The 21470-nt window shown below is 60.3% G+C and overlaps 2 protein-coding genes across 4 annotated transcripts; one reads left to right on the top strand and one right to left on the bottom strand.

Annotated features, from left to right (window-relative positions):
• The first annotated feature begins 793 nt into the window (after positions 1-793).
• Positions 794-5381, top strand: PHOX2A (paired like homeobox 2A). The gene is made up of 3 exons (XM_025894320.2): positions 794-1103; positions 3225-3412; positions 4342-5381. Exons 1-3 carry the CDS (start codon positions 887-889, stop codon positions 4789-4791), a joined length of 855 nt encoding a protein of 284 aa, XP_025750105.1. The 5' UTR covers positions 794-886; the 3' UTR covers positions 4792-5381.
• Positions 5382-5424: 43 nt separating this feature from the next.
• On the bottom strand, positions 5425-20763 carry INPPL1 (inositol polyphosphate phosphatase like 1). Of its 3 annotated transcripts, none has more exons than XM_073879637.1 (29): positions 20457-20763; positions 18978-19386; positions 16160-16223; positions 15917-16067; positions 15612-15732; positions 15234-15374; positions 14920-15013; positions 14724-14813; positions 14452-14550; positions 14183-14333; positions 13989-14095; positions 13594-13696; positions 13312-13508; positions 12874-12991; positions 12176-12272; positions 11761-11899; positions 11547-11646; positions 11361-11449; positions 10988-11069; positions 10775-10864; positions 10112-10225; positions 9887-9975; positions 9363-9450; positions 9113-9268; positions 8798-8876; positions 8564-8704; positions 6750-7422; positions 6355-6488; positions 5425-6249 (listed from the first exon to the last, which is right to left on the bottom strand). In XM_073879637.1, exons 2-29 carry the CDS (start codon positions 19172-19174, stop codon positions 6159-6161), a joined length of 3795 nt encoding a protein of 1264 aa, XP_073735738.1. In that variant the 5' UTR covers positions 19175-19386; positions 20457-20763; the 3' UTR covers positions 5425-6158. The 3 variants fall into 3 exon arrangements, with proteins under 3 accessions (XP_073735738.1, XP_025750104.2, XP_073735736.1); XM_025894319.2 differs by lacking the exon at positions 20457-20763 and adding an exon at positions 20251-20345; XM_073879635.1 differs by lacking the exon at positions 20457-20763 and adding an exon at positions 19772-19993.
• Positions 20764-21470: the final 707 nt, after the last annotated feature.

Below are 21470 nucleotides of genomic sequence, written 5' to 3'. Positions count from 1 at the left end.
TCTGCCTTGTCCCCATCTCCATCCCTGCCTTTCTCTTGCACGAGCTTCAGCTTTGTCTACATCTCTATCGCTGTGGGCCCACTTGCCCCTGTCTCCAGTCTCTCTCGCGTCCATGTCTCATCCTTGTCTCCATCTGTGTACCTGTATCTCTCTTGTCTCTTTCTCCATCACTGTTTCTGTCCCTTTCTCCCCCCGTGTCCTCTCTTCATCCACGTCCCCATCCCAGGCTCCGTCTCTTCCTCGTCCGTGTCTCCATCCCCCTCCTGGACCGCCTCCGTGGTCCCCGGTGGGATAGGACCTCGCTGGGGGCGGGGCCGAGGGGCTGGATCAGAATAACTCGGTTATCAGGACGAATTGAATTAACTTCTTCACCGGAGCGCCGCGAGGCCTGTCTCCCCTCCCTTCTGCGGGGCCGCAGGTGGGGAGGCCAAGGAAACGGGTTGGGACCCTCCAGCCTGGCACTGTGCGTAGAGAGCGAAGGTCTGATCGGGATTGGGGCGGGATGAGGACTGTAAGGATGGGGCCCCACACTGCCCCGCCCTGCACCTCGGGAGCCCAAGGAGGGCGGCGGGGACCCTTTGGAGTGGGGGTCTGGGGTAGCTGGGGGTGGGGCCTGGGCTGTCCAGGCCCCGCCCCGCGGAGCTTGCCCGCTCCGCCCCCTCCGCGGGGTCCTGAGCGTTAAAAGGCGCGCGGGTCTGGCCGGGCGGCACTTGCATTGCACCCGGGCGGAGGGCGGCCACGACGGGGCGGGCGGACTCACGGGCGCTCAGAGCCGGCCTCGGGTCCTCGGCGCCAGGCGCTCGAACCCTCAACCCGACCCCCACCCGGCCGGGGACCCCGACCCCGACCCGGCCCGGCCCGGCCCCCGACCCCGACCCCCGGGCCGATGGACTACTCCTACCTCAATTCGTACGACTCGTGCGTGGCCGCCATGGAGGCGTCCGCCTACGGCGACTTCGGCGCCTGCAGCCAGCCCGGCGGCTTCCAATACAGCCCCCTGCGACCCGCCTTCCCCGCGGCTGGTCCGCCCTGCCCCGCGCTCGGCTCCTCCAACTGCGCGCTCGGCGCTCTACGCGACCACCAGCCAGCGCCTTACTCGGCAGGTGAGCCCAGCCCTGGCCCAACCCTCCCTCCAAATCCTGCGGAAACCCCAGCCCCTGCCCTATTTGGCAAGTGATTGCGACTGTCCCCCACAGCCGCCACCATCCTTGCCCTCCAACACCCGAGGGATCCCCAGCCTCCCTGTAAGACGGGCCTCCCGTAGGCAGAGTTGAGCCCCACCCTCTCATCTTTCCCCTTCTCGTGCTCTTCGGGTCAGGGAAATAGATCCCTGGCCCAGCCCCAGGCCCCTCACCAGGTCCTCCCTTCCCCACCTGCAAAGACTGACCACCAAATCTCTCCATCTCCGTATCCTTGGAAGATGCTCCCGGCTCAGTCCAATCAGATCTCCATCCTTATCCCCACCCCACTTCATGTCTGACCCCAACAAGGGCTCCTGCAGCTGCTGAGCTGCCCAGATGGAAACCTTCCTAGAGCCCCAGAACCATCAAGCCCCTCCTGCCCAGTTTTGGACCCATCCTGCCTGTGCCCAGACCCTCTTGCACCACTGAAACCTCCTCCCTTACTGGACGAAAAGAGTGTCCAGGTCATTAAGCCACTTTCATTCCCCTCTCCCAGCTAGAGTCCTACAGAACCCAGAAGCAGTCTCCCAGTACCTCCAAGCCTCTTGATCTAAGTCCCAATCTGAACCCTCAACCTCATGGAGCCTCACCAGCCATCTCCATCTCTCCGGTTAGAGTCCAGGCTGCCCCACCCAATCTCCTTATCATCTTCTTTCCTGGGAAGACCACTGGGACCCAAATAGAATATTGGGGCCTAGGGAGTGGGAAGGGATGGTGAGATGGGGACCTGGATTTGGAGAAATGAAAACCAGCAAGGTGGAGCCAAAAACTGGAAAGGCGATGGGGAGATTGGGTACTCTGGGCCAGATGAGGATGTGGATTGGGGAGACAGGGTCAGGAAATGGGGATATGGGCCCCACAGAGATGGAGAAATGAGAACAGGTATAGAGAGGTGTGAGCAAAGATGGGAAGACTGGGGGCCCTGGAAGAAATGGGGACCCAGGGTTGGGGAGATGGAGATAATAACTATGTGATGGGGACAGGAATTACGGGACATGGGGACCAAGGAAGATTAGCAAGAGATGAGGAAGATGGGGCTAGGAATGGAGTGTTGCAGACAAGGATTAGGGGGAGATAGAGAACTAGGGATGTAGGACAAAGATGAAGGATATTGGGGACCCCTGAAGAATATGGAGACTTAAGCAGGGGTTGGAGACAGGGATGAGGAGATATTGTCAGAAACACTGTAGGGCAGCGGGGACTGGGATGGGGTAAAAGAGACAAGGATGGGAAGAGAATGAGGGAGAGCAGTGGGGCTGGCTGTGGGGGAGTCGGGTCAAGAGAGAGGTGCCTGGAAGGAAGAAGAAGGGCAAAGACATGGTATAGGAACCTGGGTGGGGGAAAATAAGGACCCTTTTCAATGGGCACAAAGAAAAGAATGGTCCAGGAGGGAAAGCTGAAGAGAGATGTGGATGGAGAAAGATGAGGAAGAGGAGAGGACACCTGGAAGAGAATGGGTTGTGAGATGGGGCTGAGGAAATGAGGCCTGGGAGGAGAGAGATGGCAAGGTCGAGGGGGCTAAGTCCCTACATGGCAGAAAGTACATGGCAGGGCTCACAGTGGACCCAGGCCAGGGAGTCTCAGTCGCCCAGGCGGGGGCCAGAACTGGTTACTGGGAAGACTCATGATGATGATGAGACTTGGCAACCAAGGCTAGGGTGGACAGAGCAGGGCCTGAAACCAAGCGGGCAGGTTGACCAAGGTAGAAGCACGCCAAAGCAGAGGTTGCAGGCGCAGGTGGACTGGAGGGAGGTGAGGGAACACGGGGAGGACCGGGGACAGGTCTTGACCTGAGGATCAGATCCTGATTCCCTCGCTGCTGCTCTTGGGCCCCAGATCTCCCTGCGCCCTGTCCGCCTTCACTCCTGCCGGCTCCCACTGAGCGACAGGGAAGACGCTCAGTTAGAGACTGAGCGAAGGAAGCCGAGGGGCTGGGTCAGGGGCGGGGGACCGCGAGCGATCTCAGGGGCAGGACACAGCGGGCTGAGCTCGGCCCCTCACGCCTCCACCCTCGTCGCTCCCCCCTCCTGCACACACCCCTAGTGCCCTACAAGTTCTTCCCGGAGCCGTCGGGCCTGCACGAGAAGCGCAAGCAGCGGCGCATCCGCACCACGTTCACCAGCGCACAGCTCAAGGAGCTGGAGCGCGTCTTCGCAGAGACTCACTACCCCGACATTTACACACGCGAGGAACTGGCGCTCAAGATCGACCTCACTGAGGCTCGCGTGCAGGTGCGTGTTTGCGTGTGTGTGCAGGAGTGTGCGCGTGGAGGAGGGTGGGAGATTAGTGCCCGATACCTGGGGGCCGCGGGACAGAGGGGCCTCAGTTGGGTGGCAGGCAGGTGCAGCTTGGAGGCAAAAAGCTGGGGCTAGGGGCCAGGGCGCAGTCTGGGGGTGGTTGGGCAGGAGAGGATGGGCAACCTGGGGAGGCAACGGGGCCAAGACTTGGCAGACCTGAGGCCCTCGGGAGAACTGAGTTCTTCAGCCCCACGATTTCCCCCTGGGTCTCCTTAGTAGGGCCAGGCATGTAGAGGGATGCCTGGGAATTCTGGAAGGAGGCCGAGTGGGTAGAGTGGGAGCCAGGCAGACGAATCCGGGAAAGCCAGCGAGCGCCTCCATGTCCCCTCCCCAGCTCTGCTGCTGTGAATTCTCTGAGTCCGAAACCCAGGGCTCTGGGCCGGCTCAGGGCTCAGGAGGGCCCGCCCAGATGGACTCTGTTGTCTCTCTTACAAATCCAAGTACAGATGTTCAGCTGGTCCGCCTTCACTGGAGACCCTGAACAGAAGGTTTCCTCTAGTGCCCGAACCCGTTCTCCACCGCCGTGAGACACTCCAGGTGGAAATTCCTGGAGCTTCTTGTAGGAAGGAATCGGGGGCAGGGCTTTGGGTGATGAGGGAGCGAAGGCGGAGTCCCCTCCAGGAGACCAAGAACACTGGAGGCAGCGGGGTCCGCGGGTGAGCAGTTCCCAAGGGGAAGACCTGGAGGAAGGGGCAAGTGGAGGCGAGGAGATGAGCAGAGAAGCAAGGAGGGCTACGAGCCTAGTGGTGGAGGGCCGGGGGGCCGACGCTCAGAAAGCTGGTGATAATCCTGATCCGGCCCTTCCCGACTGAGGGCTCACCCGCGTCTTGCGGCCTCGGCCTGACCGGCCCCTGTGCCCGCAGGTCTGGTTCCAGAACCGCCGGGCCAAGTTCCGCAAACAGGAGCGTGCGGCCAGCGCCAAGGGTGCGGCGGGCGCGGCGGGAGCCAAAAAGGGCGAGGCGCGCTGCTCGTCCGAGGACGACGACTCCAAGGAATCCACGTGCAGCCCCACGCCCGACAGCACCGCGTCGCTGCCGCCGCCGCCCGCCCCCGGCCTGGCCAGCCCGCGTCTGAGCCCCAGCCCGCTGCCTGCCGCCCTGGGCTCCGGGCCCGGCCCTGGCCCCGGGCCACAGCCGCTCAAGGGCCCATTGTGGGCGGGCGTGGCGGGCGGCGGGGGCGGCGGGCCGGGCGCGGGCGCGGCGGAGCTGCTTAAAGCCTGGCAGCCGGCGGAACCCGGGCCCGGGCCCTTCTCCGGGGTTCTGTCCTCCTTCCACCGGAAGCCTGGCCCGGCCCTGAAGACCAATCTCTTCTAGCCACCGGACTCTGGAGGCTCCGGGCCTGCCCCCAGAGACGCCCCTGCCCCTCCAGGACGTGACAGAGCCCCTCCCCATTTGGGCGCCCGCCTGGAAGTGCCCATCTGTCCCCACCCCCTACCGTGTCTGACCCCTAGGTGTGCCCTCCCCAGCTTTGGAGACCAAGTCAGGACCTCTCGTCCTCACCTGCTCCTCCCAGCAGAGCGGGGTACTTTTCACTGGGACCTCCCCCCTTCCAGCTTGGCTTTCTTTGGTTGGAACCCGGATCAAATAACTGTGCTGGAACGTGAGGGTCCTCAAGTACAGTAACAGCCTGGCTCCCTCCCCTGGCTCTGCAGCTGGCTGGGTCACTCCTCACCTTAGCGACCAGCCTGCTGCCCCAGAACCTCGGGTCCACCAGTACTGGTCCTCCTTGGGATAATAAGCCGCCTGAAGGGTCGCACTGCCAATTTATCCCCTCCCATTCCCAGCCGGTCTGGCACAGAGGTTAGGCCTGTTCAGAGCAGTGGGGCTGGCCAGGGCATCGGGACAGAGGGGTTTCTCCTCTTTCCTGATTATTATTTTGGGGGGGAGGGTTGTTGTTGTTCTTTTCCTTTGAAAAACTTGTAATTTATTGAGGTGAGTTTTGCTCAATCCAAATAAAACTTAATTTATTGAAGACATCACGCTGGCAACCCTTCTGAGTACCCAGGATGGGGATAGGCTGCCTGCAAGAACCCGACCCGCTTGCAACCAGCAAGGTACCCACTGCAGCCCCACATCCGCAACCCAAGGTGGTATAGACCAGGTGACAGTGAGAACTAAGCAAACTAGCACTTTATGGCCCAGATCCTTCTCCCCACCCCCACCAGCCCCAATAACATTAAAAGTGCCCGCCCTCCCTAAACCCACGCAGAAAGCCTTAAATAAACCCCAGCCCGGTCCTTGGGCTATTCCTTCATTTCCGGACGGACACCCCCATAGTGGGGGCTGGGAGAGGTCCTAGCTGAGCCCCTCCCCCTGTGGTTCAGGCCAGGTGGAAGGCAGCAGAAACAGCGGTTAAAGTGGGGACCCAGGCGTAGCCAAATGGACGACCCTACGGGCACCCCTGGGGCTGGGAGTAGGGTTCCAGAAAAGGAGGTCAGCACCAGAACAACCGAAGTCCTTGGTAATCACGGCAACTGACCTCTGAAGCCCTGGGGCAGGTGAGGGGCAGGATGTCCTAATTAGGGCATTCCAAACGATTGGGCAGTGGGGAACGCAGATCCCCAATAAATAGCCAGAGAGGTACTGCCCCACCCCTCATAACTTTTCAACTTCGGAGCTATGGCTGGGCCTTAGTGGAGGGGTAGGGGTGCCGAGTTCGCAGCTTCGCAGTGCCACCGCTATCACTTGCTGAGCTGCAGGGTGTCCAAAAGGAGGCGCTTGTGAGCCGGGTCCTGCACCCCAGCCTCCTCCAGGTCCTCCTCGGTGATGTCGCTGTAGGGGTAAGAGAGGCTGGGAGATTGGCGAAGTGGTCTCGAGGGCCCGTAGCTCCGCCCCCGGGGCCAGCCCCACCCCATCCGCCTCCAGCCCCGCCCCCACCTGAGAAACTCCAGGTCGTCCCAGCCATTGTGCACCAGGCCCTCCTCATAGCGCTCCAAACCGATGGCCCGCAGCCAGGCGCCCATGCCCGCCTCGCCCAGCCCGCTGGCCCGCCCGCCCTGCGGGCACGGAGCCTGAAGGAATAGGGCGTGTCAGGGGGAGCACTGGAGGTACCCGCACAGAAAAGCACCCGCAGACAGCCACATTCTACTACATGCTTTAGGGGAAGAGGCAAGAACTGGGGCCGATTCAGGTGTCCCCCCCAACTCCCCAGTGCCCAGCTCAGGGCAGAAGGGACACCACTGAGTGTTGAATGGTGAAGTAAAAGGATACCACTGTCCATGGGCAAGCACACACCTCAGGTACACACAGATAGCCACCCTTGGTCCACACACCTCCTCTGCCAGGTCCTCCTGGATGCTCTCTCGGATGCGAGGCGGAGGGAAGCTGAGAGGCCGGCCATAGTCCGAGGGCAGTCCCCGGGGCGGCTGCAGCTCCAGGGGGCCTGGCAGAAGTACCGAGCGGCCAGGCCCAGCAGGGGCATAGTCCACCTCACTCAGCGTCTTGGCCATCTGCAGCACGGAGCAGGAGCGGTCGTCCCCACTGGCTACCTCCCCCAGGAAAGTGCTGGTAGGTGAGGGGCCTGGGGGCAGCGGGGGTCTTGGATGGGCCTTGGGAGGTGGTGGGCCACGGGCCTCACCCCCGCTGCGGCCCCGGACCACTGGCCCTGGCAGAGGATCCAGGCTGGGGGGCAGGAAAATGGCCGAGTCTGGCAGTGGTGGGGGTGGAAAGTCTGGAGGGGGCAGTGTGCCCCCAGACTCCTCATCTGATGAGCTCCCCTCTCCCACACGGGGGGGCCGGTGGCGCCCAAGCTGTGGAGCAGGCACTGTGATGGCCACTTTGTTCTTGGTGGCCGGCGGGACAGGGGCCCTGGCAGGCGAGGGTGGCTCCGGGGGCAGCAGCTGGTGGGGGACCCCTTCAAGGACGTAGTAGGCAGGGTTATTGAAGCTGTTCTTGGGTGGGGGGGCTGCCACCCCTTCCGGCTCTGGAGCCCCCTCTGCCTTCAACCTGGGTTTGGGAGCAGGATAATGAAGTCAGGACCCAGATACCAAAGAGAAGGCAATGGGTGCAGTGGAAGGAGAACTGGACTGGGGAGTCAGGACGGTGGGCCCCCGGTCCTACAACTGCATGTGACCTTGAGCACATTACTTTCCCTCGCTGGCCCTTGCTGTCTTCACCTCTAAAATCCAGGAGACACGATCGCTGAATAGATAATCCCTGAACTTCCTTGCCTGACTTGCTAAGATTCTCAGATCTTTCTTTCGTGACTTTGTGAAACCTGAGCTTAAATCAGGGAAAACAGGTGCCAGAAGGCAGGGCAATAAAGACCTTAATGTGAATGACCAGCCAGATCTTGTGAAAGCCTCTGGAGGCATCTGAGGCCAATCTACTGAGAAGTCTCACCCAGGGATTCAGGTTAGTTTTACTCAAGCCTGAAGATAAAACCAAGGTGACTGATAATAGGTGAAGGTGAGTGAAAAAGCACCAAACCGCAGCTAGGAGCTTTTATTTAAGTTCAAGCGACACTTGGATATAATTAGAAAGTAAGCCTCACTTTCCCCGAGTATGAGCCACAGAACACTAGTTCCCCAGGGTATTAATAGTTACTGTGTGGAAAAGAAGTTTCCTGGCCCATTAAGTTTGGGAAACTATATTCAACAGAGTTGAAAAAGGGTTTCCTTCCTGTTCAGATGCTCAGAGCTTTTGCGAATACTAATGTGCACTGGGACTGTGTAAGAAAAGAATCTAGCCAGAACCATTTCCCAAACTCATTTGACCACAAACACGTTTCCAATGGGGCATCTTGTAGGACAGTGTTCCATAGAATGCACCAGAGGAAATCCCATGCTGAGGCCAAACAGAAAGCTCAAACTAAATCTGTTTACATGGAGGGAACTGTTGCAGAAAATAACTTCTAATTCTATTTTTTATGGCAGAATCGGGAGGAAAGAATGACTGTGCTCCCGTGGACTCAGAGCCACGCCTCAGGGAGGTCTGGCTATGGCCAGAGTGCCCATAGGTATAGAGCCCCGGCACCCCCAGCCATGGGGCTTGAGATTACTCAAGCAGCAAATGGTCCCCAGGCTGGCCCTGAGAGCCAAGCACAGCAATAGATGAAGTGGGGGGTATAACAGCTTCCTTCTCTCACCTGGAGGTCAAGGGCTCCTCCCGGGGGGCAGATCGAGGTGGGGCTGGGGGCCTCCCAGTTGGTGGTGGTTTTTCTGGTTCTTCGAATAACTTGGACAGTGGGTAGGAGGCCTCTGCAGGGGCTGGTTTGCGGTTCCCTGACCTGCCAGGGGTGTACAGGGGTGAGATGAGGTAGAGGCTGACCCAAAGCCCCCAGGCACCCCTTCATGGGACCCCCAGCACAGTCCCAGCTCACCTGGGATCCTGGCTGCCTCGAGACACAGAAGGGACTTTGCTCTTTGCTCCTGCCTCATCCTTATCAATGCTGATCCACTCTGGAAGAAAAAGAAGACTCAGAGGGGACCTGGGGTTCTGGACCACAGATACCCACTGGGCCTACCAGGCCTTTTCCAGCTACTCCTCAATGCAGGCCCACTTCCAGTCATGGCTGCATAATTTCCAAATATTTCAGAGATTCTAACAAGCCCTCTCTCCACCCCGGTCCACCCCTCCTAGACGTGCCCACACCACCCCATCTTATGCCCCATATCCCTCCCAAAGGAGCCCCCACCGTAGAGTCGCTCACGGGTGCCCAGGCGCTCTGTGGGCACCCGCACCTTCATGGAACCACGGATGTTGCCTGTCTCCTCGCCGCGGTGGGACAGGAAGGTCAGGAACTGCTGGGCCGTGCTGCCAATCATGGACTTGAGTGCCACCACACACTCCCCTGAAGGGAAGATGGGGCAGACCAGCAGATTGCCAAACCTTTCTAGAGCTCTGCTTGGCTGTCCATGCCTTTTGGCACCCCTCCGCGCCCTCACCATAGGATTCGTAGCCATCCATGGACTTGACCGTGAGCAGGAGGTGCTGGTCCTGAAGGTACTCGATATCAGCCAGAATTGGCTTGAGCTGGGAACCAGAGAGGCCCAGTGAAGAACAAAGCCCCAAGCACCCCCTCCTGCCCCTGACACCACTCACCCCTACCCTCAGACTGGTCCATGCTCACTCCCACTTAAGGAGAGATCCCAAGCCTTAATGTAGAAGACACAGCCCCGCATGGGTCTCTCATAACATTTAACAGCATTGTCATTCATCTTCTACATCCTCAATGGCCAACACAGGACCTGACATTTAGCAAGGGCTCGAAAAGTATTTATGAACGGATGAATGAACCTGCAACTTGGTCCCACACCCCCCAACTAAGCAGGGTGCCCTCACCCTTACTCATGCCCAGCCCCACTATGCACAGGCACAGGCACACTCGCGCATGCACAAACCACATGTGCTCTGCCACACCTCTCCCTGTGCCCTCACCTATAGGCCCAGGCCCTGCCAAAAGCCTCACCGTGGGTAGCTGGCGTGAAGACCACTGCACCTTGAGGAAGTTGATGTTGTCACTGCTCTGGGCATCATTTTCGAAGCTCTTCTTGTACTCTGGGGAGAGGGAGGGGATACCCACCTGAGTGCCACCTCCTGGCTTCCCTTCCCCCTATCCTGGGGGCCGACCGCTCTGGGCACCTCGGGCTCCGCAGTCCTCTTGGCCACACCCAGCCCCGGGCCCGCCTCTGACCTTCCAGGCAGGTGGAATAGAACTCAATGAAGAACTTGGTGCGGCTGGCTGTCTTCACAATGGCCTCGATGCTCTCAAACTCAATGTAGGCCTGGTCCGAAGTCTTTGAGAGCCCTGAGGGGCAAAGGGAGGAAGGCGGTCAGGACGGCTGCAAGGGTGGCAGGAGGAACAGGACAGACACTGAGCCCTGGGACAGGAAATCAGGGGCCCTGGCAGAGGAGGAGGGATGGCCAGGAGGGGCCTCCCTAATCCCAAGCAACCAATGGGGAGACCGCAAAGCCCAGGCCCTGGACCAGGCAAACAGATAACTCAAGGATGAGAGACCACCTAGGAAGGGGGTTGGGGGACCAGAACCCCTGCAGGGACTGCCTGCCAACAACCCTCCACACTACCAGGCACACTCAGGGGTATCCACACGGCTCCAGACAAATACAGGTATCCGTGTGCTTTTATATTCACAGATAGGCACACACGCACGGGCACGCACCTTTCACGGTGCCCCGGGCACACAGACAGCCTCACACAGTACATATTCAGAAACAGTTTTGCACATACATGTCCACACCCAAACACACACACACACACACAGATATAGTCAAACCTATACACATCCCAGGCCACCCCCTGTGCCCACCCACCCACAAGCACATCCAGAACAGTCACCTTTCTTGGAGATGAACTGAGAGGTTACTCCAACCTCAAATGTCCCAAACACGGGGGAGTGGTCGCTGGTGACGATGTCATCCGTGCAACCTGGGATAGGAATGGGAGCTCAGGGGCAAGCTCTTTCCTCTCAGCTCCCAGTTCCCAAAGCTAGGGCAGAATCGGCCTGTGGCCACCCAGGACTGCCCATCACCCTGTCCAGGAGACTCTGACCATAGGAATTGCAGATGATGTGGGTCTCAGGGTAGGACTTCCAAAGAATCCGGTCACACCACGAAGGCACATTGGTCCGGACCTGGGGCAGGCGATGTCAGCATGGTCAGGGCCAACAGCCAGGGTTGCTCAGCATGAGCCCCACTGCAGAGCTGCAGAGCTGATGAGGCCCTACACTCCCACCACCCCAGGCCCCGGCACCCATCTCCCTTCTTGGGTCCTCACAACACCCAGGATCACCCACCCCTAAGGCCTGAGAGGGGCCACCAAAGCTGGAGTAGTAACTGCCCAGACCTTGACCAGACAGGCACTCTTGATTCACTGCAGCCCAAAGGAATCTCCCAAGGCCCCCCTGCCCATTCCCCTCGCTCACCCCAGTTGGCTTCTGCTTATGCCAGGCATACGTGTCCCGGGAGCCCCGCTCGTAGCGGTAAGTGGGCGGGAAGGAGATCTCTTCCTCACCTAGGGAAGGCAAGGAACAAGCAGGGCTCAGGGCCCTGAACACCCAGGCATATCATAGAGGCCCCAGCCCTCGGAGACCTGCCAGGCCCACACTCACTGAACCGAAGGAAGACCTTGTGCTTCTCGCGTTCCAAATTAAGCTGGTCCACCCTGAGCAGGGGCTCAAACTCCTTCCTGCTGATGTAGTTCAGGATCTCCTGCAGTGAAGACACAAGGGCTGGCCACTCCCTGTTGAGCCAGAGCCAGAGGTGGGAGCCCAACTGGCCCCCAGCCCAGCTTCCCTCGCAGCCACCCAGCAGCCCTGTTTGCACCTGGATATCCATGTCCAGGCGGTAGTTGAGGTCCCCAAACCAGAAGAGGTGAGTGAAACGCAGAGAGATGTCAAAGGCACTGAGCTGCCGATCGCCCAGCGAGAGCAGCCGCAGGATGTCCAGGTAGTTCTGGTTCCGCCTAGGGGGTGGGGTGGGAGGCCCAGGGTCAGGGGCCAGGGACTGGCAGGAAGGTAAGAAGTCTCTGGGGTCAGGGATGGGGTGTGGATCAGGGTCCCTGGGGACAGAGGAAAGAGCTGGGAACAAGATCAAGGCAGAGGAGTCTTGAGTTGGGACAAGAGAGAAGGCGGTGTCTGGGGACAGGGATGTAGGAGGGTCATGGATTGGGATATGGGAGAGGGGATAGGTCTCAGGGGAGGAGGGAATGAGGGTAAAGACTTGGAAAGGCACCCCTCACCGGGCGGTTTTCTCATTTCCTGAGGTGAGGTGGCAATTCACAAAGCCAAATGAGGTGCCATTGAACATGAAGGAGACTCCCACAGCTCCCTTGTTTCCTGTCAGGGCAAGCAAGAGAGGAGGGCCTGCGTCACCTTTGGAGGGCTCCCAACTCTCCCCTCTGCCCCTCGAAGCAGTGGTGGGAAGGTCCTCCCACTCCCCCCGCCCCGCCCCAGATGCTATGAGGCAGGCAGGCCTCTAAACGCATCCCCCCTTCCCAGGGGGCCACACAGGGCACACGCCATCCATCTGGGTGGCCTGAGTCTCCGCATGTGTGAATAAAGCCCCTGCAGATCACAGGGGATCCCAAAGGTGGAGCTGAAAGCACCCGCAGATTCTGAGCAGAATCTCCGCTGAGGGAACGCTGGGCCACAAACCAAAAGGCCACCACGTACTAGCTGTGTGACCTTGGACAGGTCACTCAGCGACTCTGGGCCTCAGTGTTTTTGGGGTTTTTTTGAGGTTTATCATCTATGTAATGGAGATAATTATCCTGGCCCTGCCTTCCTGGTGGTGCTAGAAGACATTTAGAATATGAATATGTTTTACAGGGTTCAAAGTTCTATATATGAGAAAGCTGAGACCACCCAAAAAGGGGAGACTACGGGCTGGAGAGAAAGCAGAAGGTATGGACAGAGAGACCCTGCCCACCCTACTCACCCAGGGTGTTGGCGATGCCAGTCTTCACGCTGGATGTACTGACATGGCTGATTCGGTTCTCATGCTCTGGCTTGACCAGAACAGCTACCTTGATGTTCCACAGTGACTGCATGGCAATCTGGGGAGAGGGTTCAGGGTCACCCCTGCCCTGGGCTGGGGCACTGTCCACATTCCCCCCCAACACCCCTGCCTATACCATAGACTGTGCTGTCAGTCACAGGATAGAAAGGTCTGCTACCCCTTTTTCCTGAGGGGCCAGAGAGAAACACAGCATGTTCCCACAGCACGAAGGACTCGTTAGATCTCCTAAAGGATATGCCCGGGGGCCAGAGGGAAAGCCAGTCAAGTTGTGCTCCCCAGGGTCGCCCATAAGGTCAAGCAGGATAGTTTGGGGTGGTGTCCGAGGAGGGGGGACTGGACAAGATGACCCCCCCTCACCGGGCGATAGTCCAGATCTGTGAGTTCCTTGAGGCCCCCGCGTAGCAGGTCCAGCCACTCGCGGTCGCCCACTGAGTTCTCCTGGGTCCCAAAGACATAGATGTCATGGGGTATGGTCACTGTGACCTCATCCAGGGTTTTCCCGAGACCCTTCGATGTGAACCAAGATGTCACGTTTTTCGGAGGTGGCACACTTCCTGGAGGAGAAGGGGATGGGGGGTGGTCAGGCCCCTGACCTGGGGCTATTCCTCTCTCCCCGCCCAGCCCCAACCTGGGCCTGACCCATGTTCCAGGTGCCTATGAAGACAGAGATCATGTCGGGCTCATCTTGCTTGGAGTGCTTGTTCTTCATGAGTTGCAGTAGCTGGCAGAAGGCCTCCCGCTTCTGGGGGGACAACAGCCAGTTAGGGGAGGTCCCTGGTAGGTGGCAGGTCCCACGAGGCGAGGGTCATGTCTCTGTGGTCCCCCATTCAAGCATATCACAGGTGCTCAATAACCGCTCACTGGATGGACCTTTGACTCCACCCTCAGACCACCCATTCTCAATACATATACTCTCTGCCCTGTCAGATCCACTCCTGCCAGGAGGGACGACCCACCTATATCACGTGTCTCCTCTCTTCCCACCCCACAGGGACCCCTGCAGCCCCCAGGGCCTAGCCCAGCAGGCTGCTCACCCGGGCACTGACAAAGATGAAGTCCTTGCGCTGTGTCCGATCCTTCTCCTTCTCAAACACGACACCCAGTTTGTTCTGGACACGCTGGGACTTAATGAGCTGGCGGACTAGAGAATGGAGTACGGTCTCACTGGCCCGGGCACTGAGGCCTGAAGGCCACCCTGCTCACTGCCCCTGGTCAGGCCCTGGCTCACTGCGGTCATGTGTGAAGGTCGTCCAGTCCTCCTGCGAGTCCCGCTGTCTCCGCAGCAGCACCAGCCGCCCGCCCTCCACATCCACGCTCAGCGTGAACTTCTGCGACTTCCCGATCTTGGTTAGGTCGCCCAGAGTCACATCCAGCTTCACCTGCGGGTCATGAGGTGGGAGGGAGGGGCGCCTGCTGGAAAGACCTCGGGCAGGGGACACCCCCTTCACCCCCAATGGCCCTTTGCCCCAGAAGGCCCCACCTGACACCCCTCCGTACCTCAAAGGCCTGCACGGGGATGGTCTTGGCCTTACGTATGGATGGCTGCAGCGGAGCTGGCGGGGCTGTGGAGCTCATGTCCTGCAGGGCCTTCAGGGCCTGGAGCGGGGAAGGGCAGGCAGGGTCAGGGGACATGCGGAGAGCTGGGGCCAGGAGGGGCATGGCTGATGTTGGGGTCAATGCTAAACTGTAGATTCAGGGTGGAGATCCATTAGGCTAGTGCAAATAGTCAGGGACTGGTAGGTGAGGTCCGAGGTCAGGAGTCAGGCTACCTTCTTCTGGATGCCTGACAGGAAGTCCTTTAACACGGACAGCTTCAGCACCAGGCTCTCCAGCTCCTGCTCCCCAGTCTGCGGTGGAGTCTGCACAGAGCCAGGATGAAGCTTGTACATGAGGCCAGCAAGCAGGAGGTCCCCCAGCCAGCCCCAGACACGAGCCCATTCCCCACAGGCCTCCCCGTAATCCCACCTGCTGCTGCAAAAGGCGGGTCACCATGGGAGAGCTCTGCTGGTCAAACACCTTGGACAGGATCTCCAGGCCCGACAGGACCTTGTCCACCTCACTAGGGGACACAACTGGTCAGAATGCCCCCTCCCCACCCCAAGTACAGGGCAGGGGGGGCTTCAGCCTCCACCGCGAGGATACAAGGCTTCGGGTGAGGAAAAGTCAGGAAACAACAGCTGGATCCCTGTTCAGGGCCAGAGATCAGAGGTATGGACATTTGTGCAACAAGGGGGCAGGTGAGGAGAGGCTGCACGCATGGGGCTGGGTGGCCCAGGTACCTGTGCAGCCTCCGGCATGAGGTGGCAAGGGTGCGGGTAAGGTGGGGCAGGTTGCTGGCTCCGCCTCGCACAGCCTCCAGGTCCAGTCCGTAGCTACCCTTCAGGTACTCGTGCGAGACAGTGCTCAGCCCATTGGGAGCACTTCAGGGAGGGGTTGAGAAGTCAGTGAAGCACCGGCTGACCCTGTGCCAGCACTCCCACCCTGTCCCTGGAGGAGATGGGGCTGGTAGTGATCAGAACACCATGGATCAGGGTGGCTGCCTCTGGGGGTGGAGTGGGGCCTTAGAAGGTCCCTCCCCCTTTGATGAGGACACAGTTCTCAGAGGGGAAAGGGAATGCCGGCTCCGTGTTGGGGGGTGGCGGGGGTTGTGCTCTTACCTCTCAGCAGCTGGACTTGTGGGAGTCTCAGGGGCTGCTGGGAGGCTGCCGGGCCCCACGGGGGCAGAAACACTGGTGGAGCCAGAACGCGGGGGCAGCGGGGGCTTCTCATCCTCACCATCTGTGGACAGGAGTCAGTGGGCCTCCCCTCCCCAGTGAAGTAGAGATACTCCCATGGAAGTGGGGGAAAGGGCCCTGGCATCATGGTCAGGAGCAGGGGGCTCTGGGGGAAGGCAGGTTGAGGAGGCGGGAGGGGAAGCAGCAGGTGGCGTCTGGGAAGGGGCAGGGAGGCACAGCGGCAGCACCTGAGACATCACGGTCGTCAGGGGGGTCTGGCTCGCGCTCCCGCTCCACAGGCAGCAGCAGGGCACACACAAGGCCCTGGCTGGGCTGGGCGTACAGGCCGATGAGCTCGCCCAGGGTCTGGAAACGGCGCACGGGCACGCCCTGCGAGGTCTGAGAACCAGCAAGGGTGGCAAAAGCGTCAGCCAACTGATCCCAAGCCACAGGACGGAATCAAGGCCAGGACTCAGGGTCCAGGCTCCTACCTGCACGGCCAGGAAGTCTTCTCCATCAGGTAGAATTCGATATGTATGCACGTGCTTCTGATACCTGATGACAAAGCAAGAGTCAGAATCTGTCGCCCTCTGGCTGGGGTCTAAGCCCCAAGGCATGCCTTCCTCCTGCTACCGGGCTCAGCCCTCAGCTCCCTCAGCTTGGTTTTCCTAAAACCTTTGCTCAGGCCGCACAGGGTGAATGAGGAGGCCAGTCCACTTGTCTCCTGCTAGTGTTGCCAACAAGAGCAGGAATGGCCGGCCTCCCCCCCGCCACCCCTCCACCCAGACCTACATAGGCTCCACACCCACCACAGGGCCCGGGAAGCAACAGGCAGCTCTTCTGTGGCCTCCACAGCTGTCTAAACAGCCCCTCTGGGCTGTGGTACCAGCTCTGGCCCCCTGCCAGAGTAAGCGTCCTCAGAAGCCTGGTTAACCTCTGTTTGCACACATAGGAGACGTGCTCACACACGTGTGCGCCTGCTGTCTGTGTTTACGTTGGTGTCTGGCTCTGCTGGAGTTGGCTGTGTCGGGGGCCGTTTTGTTAGGAAGTATGCAGGTACCCTGGCTTTCTTCCCACTTCCCCAGACACCAGGACATTGGGATTCCCCAAGAGGGCCCCCCTATGGGAAACCTAGGCCTCTAAGAGCCCCAAACCGAGGAGGGTGCTGACAGATGGCAGCAACAGCTGAGCAGGTGACAGCTGAGCCTGGCCTGGGCAGCACGGGCCACACTCAATGGGGATGGAAGACTCCTTCTGCAGCCAAACTTCAGGTAGGCTTACTCAAGGGAGCCCCCCCCCCCCCGGGCCCATGTGTGTGCTGGGCACCAGAGAGGACCAAATGCCCACTTGAGGGGACCCTACACCTTGGCCACAGTCCATCCCCTCCACTCAGGTAGGCCCCCTTCCGGAGCTCTCGCGGCTGCTGACGGGGCAACGTTCTGGGCAGGTGTCTGTGTGGGCACAACTCTGTGGGCTGTATTTACAACAATAATAGCATCCCATTAACTGAGTCGTGTCTGTAGGACACCCTACAGGTGTGATCTCATTTAATCCTCACATTTTGATACAGATATTCTCCAGAAGAGGAAACAGGCTCAAAGAGGAAAAGCAATTTGACTCCAGTCGCGGGGTAAGTATAAGGCAGAGCTGGGACTTAAAGCCAGGGCAGAGGCCAGTGCCTGTCAGAGCAGGGGTGTGTCCTGAAATGTCACCCACGGACATGTGGGTATGTATACAGGTAAGCAAGTATGTTTCTGATTACCTACCCCCACGCTTCTATCCCATTTCTGACCCGCGCCCCCACCGCCGCCCCGCAGACCCAGGCTCTTAAGATTCAAGGAGTAGCCAGAGTCAGCTGGCAAAGCTGAAGCCCCCAGTACAGACAGACCCTCACTCCACCCATCTCCCCTAGCTATGGAGCCAGGACTCTCCCCTCCTGGGACAATAATGTTCCTCCCCCAGACACAGGCCCAGCTGTCCCCCTCCCACTCAACAGCTGACCCAACACCTGCCTCCCTCCCCTCCCTAATTAGGGGGTATGCCCCAGAGGGGGTTGGGAGGCAAGACTCTAGGAGAGTTATCTGCCAAAGCAGTTTCTTGTTAGTCTCTCCTGGGCGTCAGACTTGGAGCATGAGCTGAGACTTAGGGGACCCCCTCTTCTTCAGGTCCACTGCCCCGGTCAGAGCTTCTCGATCCCAGCACCACTCACGTTTTGGACTGCACAGTTCTTTGTTGTGAGGAACTGTCCTATGCACTGCAGGATGTTTAGTGGCATCTCTATGGCTTTTACCCACTAGATGCCAGTAGCACTATCCCAGCTGTGACAACCAAAAATGTCTCCACACATTGCCAAATGTCCGGGAGGGGTAAAATCAACCCCAAATGAGAACTACTGGCCCAGGCCAGTGCGCCCCCAAAGAAGTGAAGAGAGCAGAAGTGTAAGGGACACAAATATAGGGGTTTGGGAGGGTTCACAGGGCTAAGGGGGATATAATCAGACCCTAATGCCCACAGTAGTCCACCTAGTATCAGACAATGGGGCACAGGAGACAGCTCAGGGAGATGACTCCAAACCCACCAAACTTACCCAGAACCACTGCCACACACAGCTGATGGCTACAGAGGCAGGACCAGACCCACTCAGAGAGCTGCCAAGTCTCACCCACGTTCAGCACCCATAGCTCAGGGCTACGGCGGCCAGGATCCCCAGGACCAGGGCACAGGCGCATGCTCATTGATTTATGAAATAATGACATGGCCCCATATAGCTTTGCCTCCCCCATCCTTCTCAACACCACCCTGCCCCTCAGCCCCAGACATCTACAGCCCCACAGGTCCCAACCTCAGTCCTGGGGGCATAGAAAGGACCCCTAAGGAAGCTGCTGGGCGTCCTCACAGATCCACTGGTCTCTCTGGCCCCAACTCCCTCCATGCCTACTGCTCAGACACCCCATCCCTGTATAAACAGAACTACACACAACCCTGGAATGCACATCCACACATCCTCACCCCTCCTAACCCCTTCTGCCTGAGGGTACCTGAGGGGGTCTGCCAGAGACTCCCTGCATTTTCCGCCCTTACAGCCACCCTGGCCAACAGGACCCCACATACTCTGCCCTCGACGCCCCAGAGAGTGTCCCCAGACACACAGCAGGAAGGAAGTGCCCCCTGCATCCTTCCTCAGCCCCGGCTTAAAGCCAAAGCCCCCACTGTTGGGGGCGCTGGCGTCCCACTGTCCCAGGCCCTCCGCACACACGCAAGGAACCTGGGGCCGCGTCCCCGCCCGCAGGGAGCCCCAGCCCCACTCACAGGACGCAGAGCGCGAAGGCTCCCGCCACGCTCTCGCTGTCTCGGACCAGGAAGCTGCCATCGCGGCCTGCCCGGGCCAGCAGCTCCTCGGCGGCAGCGCGGCTCAGGTCGCGGTGGTACCAGGCGGGGGCCGGGCTGCCCAGCGCGCCCCCGGGCCCCGCACCCCCCGGGACCGGCGCCCCGCACGCCGAGGCCATAGCGCGCGCAGGGCTCAGCGCCGCCCGCGCCCACCGCCCCGCGCCATCCGCCCCGGGACGCTCGGGGCCGAGGCTGGGGCCGGGCCCGGGGCCGGGGCCTGAGGATCCACGGACCGGACCGAGCCGGGGGTCGGGGGCTCCGCGCTCCGCCGGGCAGGCCGACTCGTTCGCCGCACCGCCGCCGCTGCCGCCGCCTGCAGCGCCGGCCTCAACTTGAAGAGAAAGAAAAGTTTGTTCAGAGGCGGCGGGGGAGGGGCAGGAGCACAGCGCAGAGCCGGGCGGCCGGCCCCCTCCCCCTCCGCTCGGCCCACGGCCCGACCGTCCCTACCCCCACCCTCTTCCCCGTGGGGATGATGGCCCCCGCATTCCCGCAGGACGCGGGACGCCCCAAACCCACAGTGATCCTGCCCCGCCATCACCACTCCTAGGAGATCCAGACCCTCCCCCCAACAACGAAGGTCAAGTTCCCCCTACCCTTCTCCTGGACGTTTTGGGATCCCGGCCCCCTCTCCGGAGTTAGCCCCCTCCAACAGTCGCAACGATATGATCCCCAATTCCCATAAACGTCTAATCCCACCCCAAATCTTTTCCATTCACCTCCCTTGCAGCCTCAAAGGGTCGGGTCGAATTCTCAAAACCCGCGAGGGATCCAAGAGGAACCTCTTCCCTGTCCTCGTTACCCGAGCGGCCCGACTCTCAACTCCCGTGAAATCCAGGCCCCTCTTCGACCTGAACCCCCAAACTGCACTGGGTCCAGCCCCCTACAAATCCCGCTGGGGGAAATCCCCTCCATAGAAACCTGATCTCCCACAAACCCTCAGACAAGGTCCAGTGTCCTCGATTCCCCACGCACGTCCCTGGCAGCCCCTCGCAGCCGAGGCAAAGCCCTTCCCCCCCCTCCCGGCCAAGTTCCCTGGCACCATCCCCCATACCCGCAGGCCCGGGCCTTGAGGGGTTCAGCAGCCCGAGATCAGGCGCCCCCCACTCCGCCACTGCCCTTCTAGAAGAAAGTTCCCTCCAACCCCTGGGCTCCCGACTTCTCCCCAGAGACGCAGCCGCCGCGCGCAGACCCCCACCTCCTGGGCCGCTCCGAAGCCCCCTTCCCGGGGGAAGCGGCCCTTGACTCTCAGCGGCCACTTAAGATGGCCATCCTCTGCCGCCGCACCCCCCCCTCGCCTTCCGCCCCGCCCGCCGCTCCGCCCCCGCAGCTCTCGGCCGAGCCGGGGGTAGCACCCGCGCCCCGCCTTCCCCGGCCCCCCGTCTCGATCCCCCAGCCACTGACCCGCTGAGTGACCTCGGGCAAGTCACGACACCCCTCCGCGCCTCGCCTTCCCGCTCTGCAGAGTGGGGGCAGTGTTATGAGGGCAGACTCAATGGGACCGTGCTTGTAAAGCTCTCCGCACGGGGCCTGGCATCCAGTAACCCTCCAGAACAGCGGCTATTTTTATTATTAATTAAGGAGTAACGAAGGTGACAGCTGTGTAAACTGTAAAGCGCGGCGCCAGAACGAACGTGTATTATTAGTACCCGCCCCCGCCCCAGCTACTCCCTCCAAGACGACAAACTTGAGCCTTTGTGGGCGGGACGCCGACCCGGGAGCTCCCCAGAGCCCGTACGCTCGGACACCCCCCGGCGCCCAAGGTGGGAGGGGTACCGGTCGCCGGAAAGGGGGCGGGGCCCACAGAGGGTCTGGCCCGCCCCTTCCCCCCAAAAAAGACCTAGCCGGTGGCAGCGTCTCCCGGGAGTCCGCTTCCTGCCCCGCCCCTCCGCCCCTTGGCTCCTTAAAGGCGCAGGCTTCCAGCCTAGCTCCCGCAGCTGCCAACCCCTGGGCCGCCCTCGGCTGATCCCCTTTAACCTGGGAGAGAACTTTCACTTTGCTCAATTGAACCTGTGTCTGGGTCAGTCCGGACTAGCTCCTTCCTCTATTTCAAATACGCGTTGGATTAACCCAGCTGGAACAAAGCCTGGGACACAGAATGGGCTCTGTGGGGGCCTTCCAGACTAGGTAAATAAAGTAGCTAACAGACACCCCCATACATCCCGGTGTCTCCAGACCCCTCCAGGAATCCCATAAGTCATCCGCCACAAACTGCCCGGCTTCCCCCGTCACTCAGCTCTAGGTATGAGGGAAGGTGAGTGCCATGAAGGGGGCACCCTGGTGCGGTGGGGAGGGGAGAGGCCTGGACTAGGAGTCTTCACACCTGGGTTCTAGTCCTAGCTTGATCACCCACCTGCCTGTTGTTCTCAGACGGGGACCTGTGGCTCTCTGGGGATAACTGTGAGGGGGATGTAGAGA

This window comes from Callorhinus ursinus, unplaced genomic scaffold (assembly GCF_003265705.2).
Source record: "Callorhinus ursinus isolate GAN/ISIS: 27379988/994484 unplaced genomic scaffold, GSC_fseal_2.0 scaffold35, whole genome shotgun sequence".
Classification (NCBI taxonomy): domain Eukaryota; kingdom Metazoa; phylum Chordata; class Mammalia; order Carnivora; family Otariidae; genus Callorhinus; species Callorhinus ursinus.
This window is presented reverse-complemented; position numbering and strand designations above follow the sequence as displayed.

Coding starts and splice junctions, on each gene's coding strand:
- INPPL1 (XM_073879637.1), bottom strand. CDS start 19,174: ATGGCCTCGGCGTGCGGGGCGCCGGTCCCGGGGGGTGCGGGGCCCGGG. Junction 11,900..12,175: donor GGAAATGAGAAAACCGCCCG/GTGAGGGGTGCC, acceptor CCCACCCCCTAG/GCGGAACCAGAACTACCTGG. Junction 9,451..9,886: donor CTTCACGCCAGCTACCCACG/GTGAGGCTTTTG, acceptor TCTGGTTCCCAG/CTCAAGCCAATTCTGGCTGA.
- PHOX2A (XM_025894320.2), top strand. CDS start 887: ATGGACTACTCCTACCTCAATTCGTACGACTCGTGCGTGGCCGCCATG. Junction 1,104..3,224: donor GCCAGCGCCTTACTCGGCAG/GTGAGCCCAGCC, acceptor ACACACCCCTAG/TGCCCTACAAGTTCTTCCCG. Junction 3,413..4,341: donor TCACTGAGGCTCGCGTGCAG/GTGCGTGTTTGC, acceptor CTGTGCCCGCAG/GTCTGGTTCCAGAACCGCCG.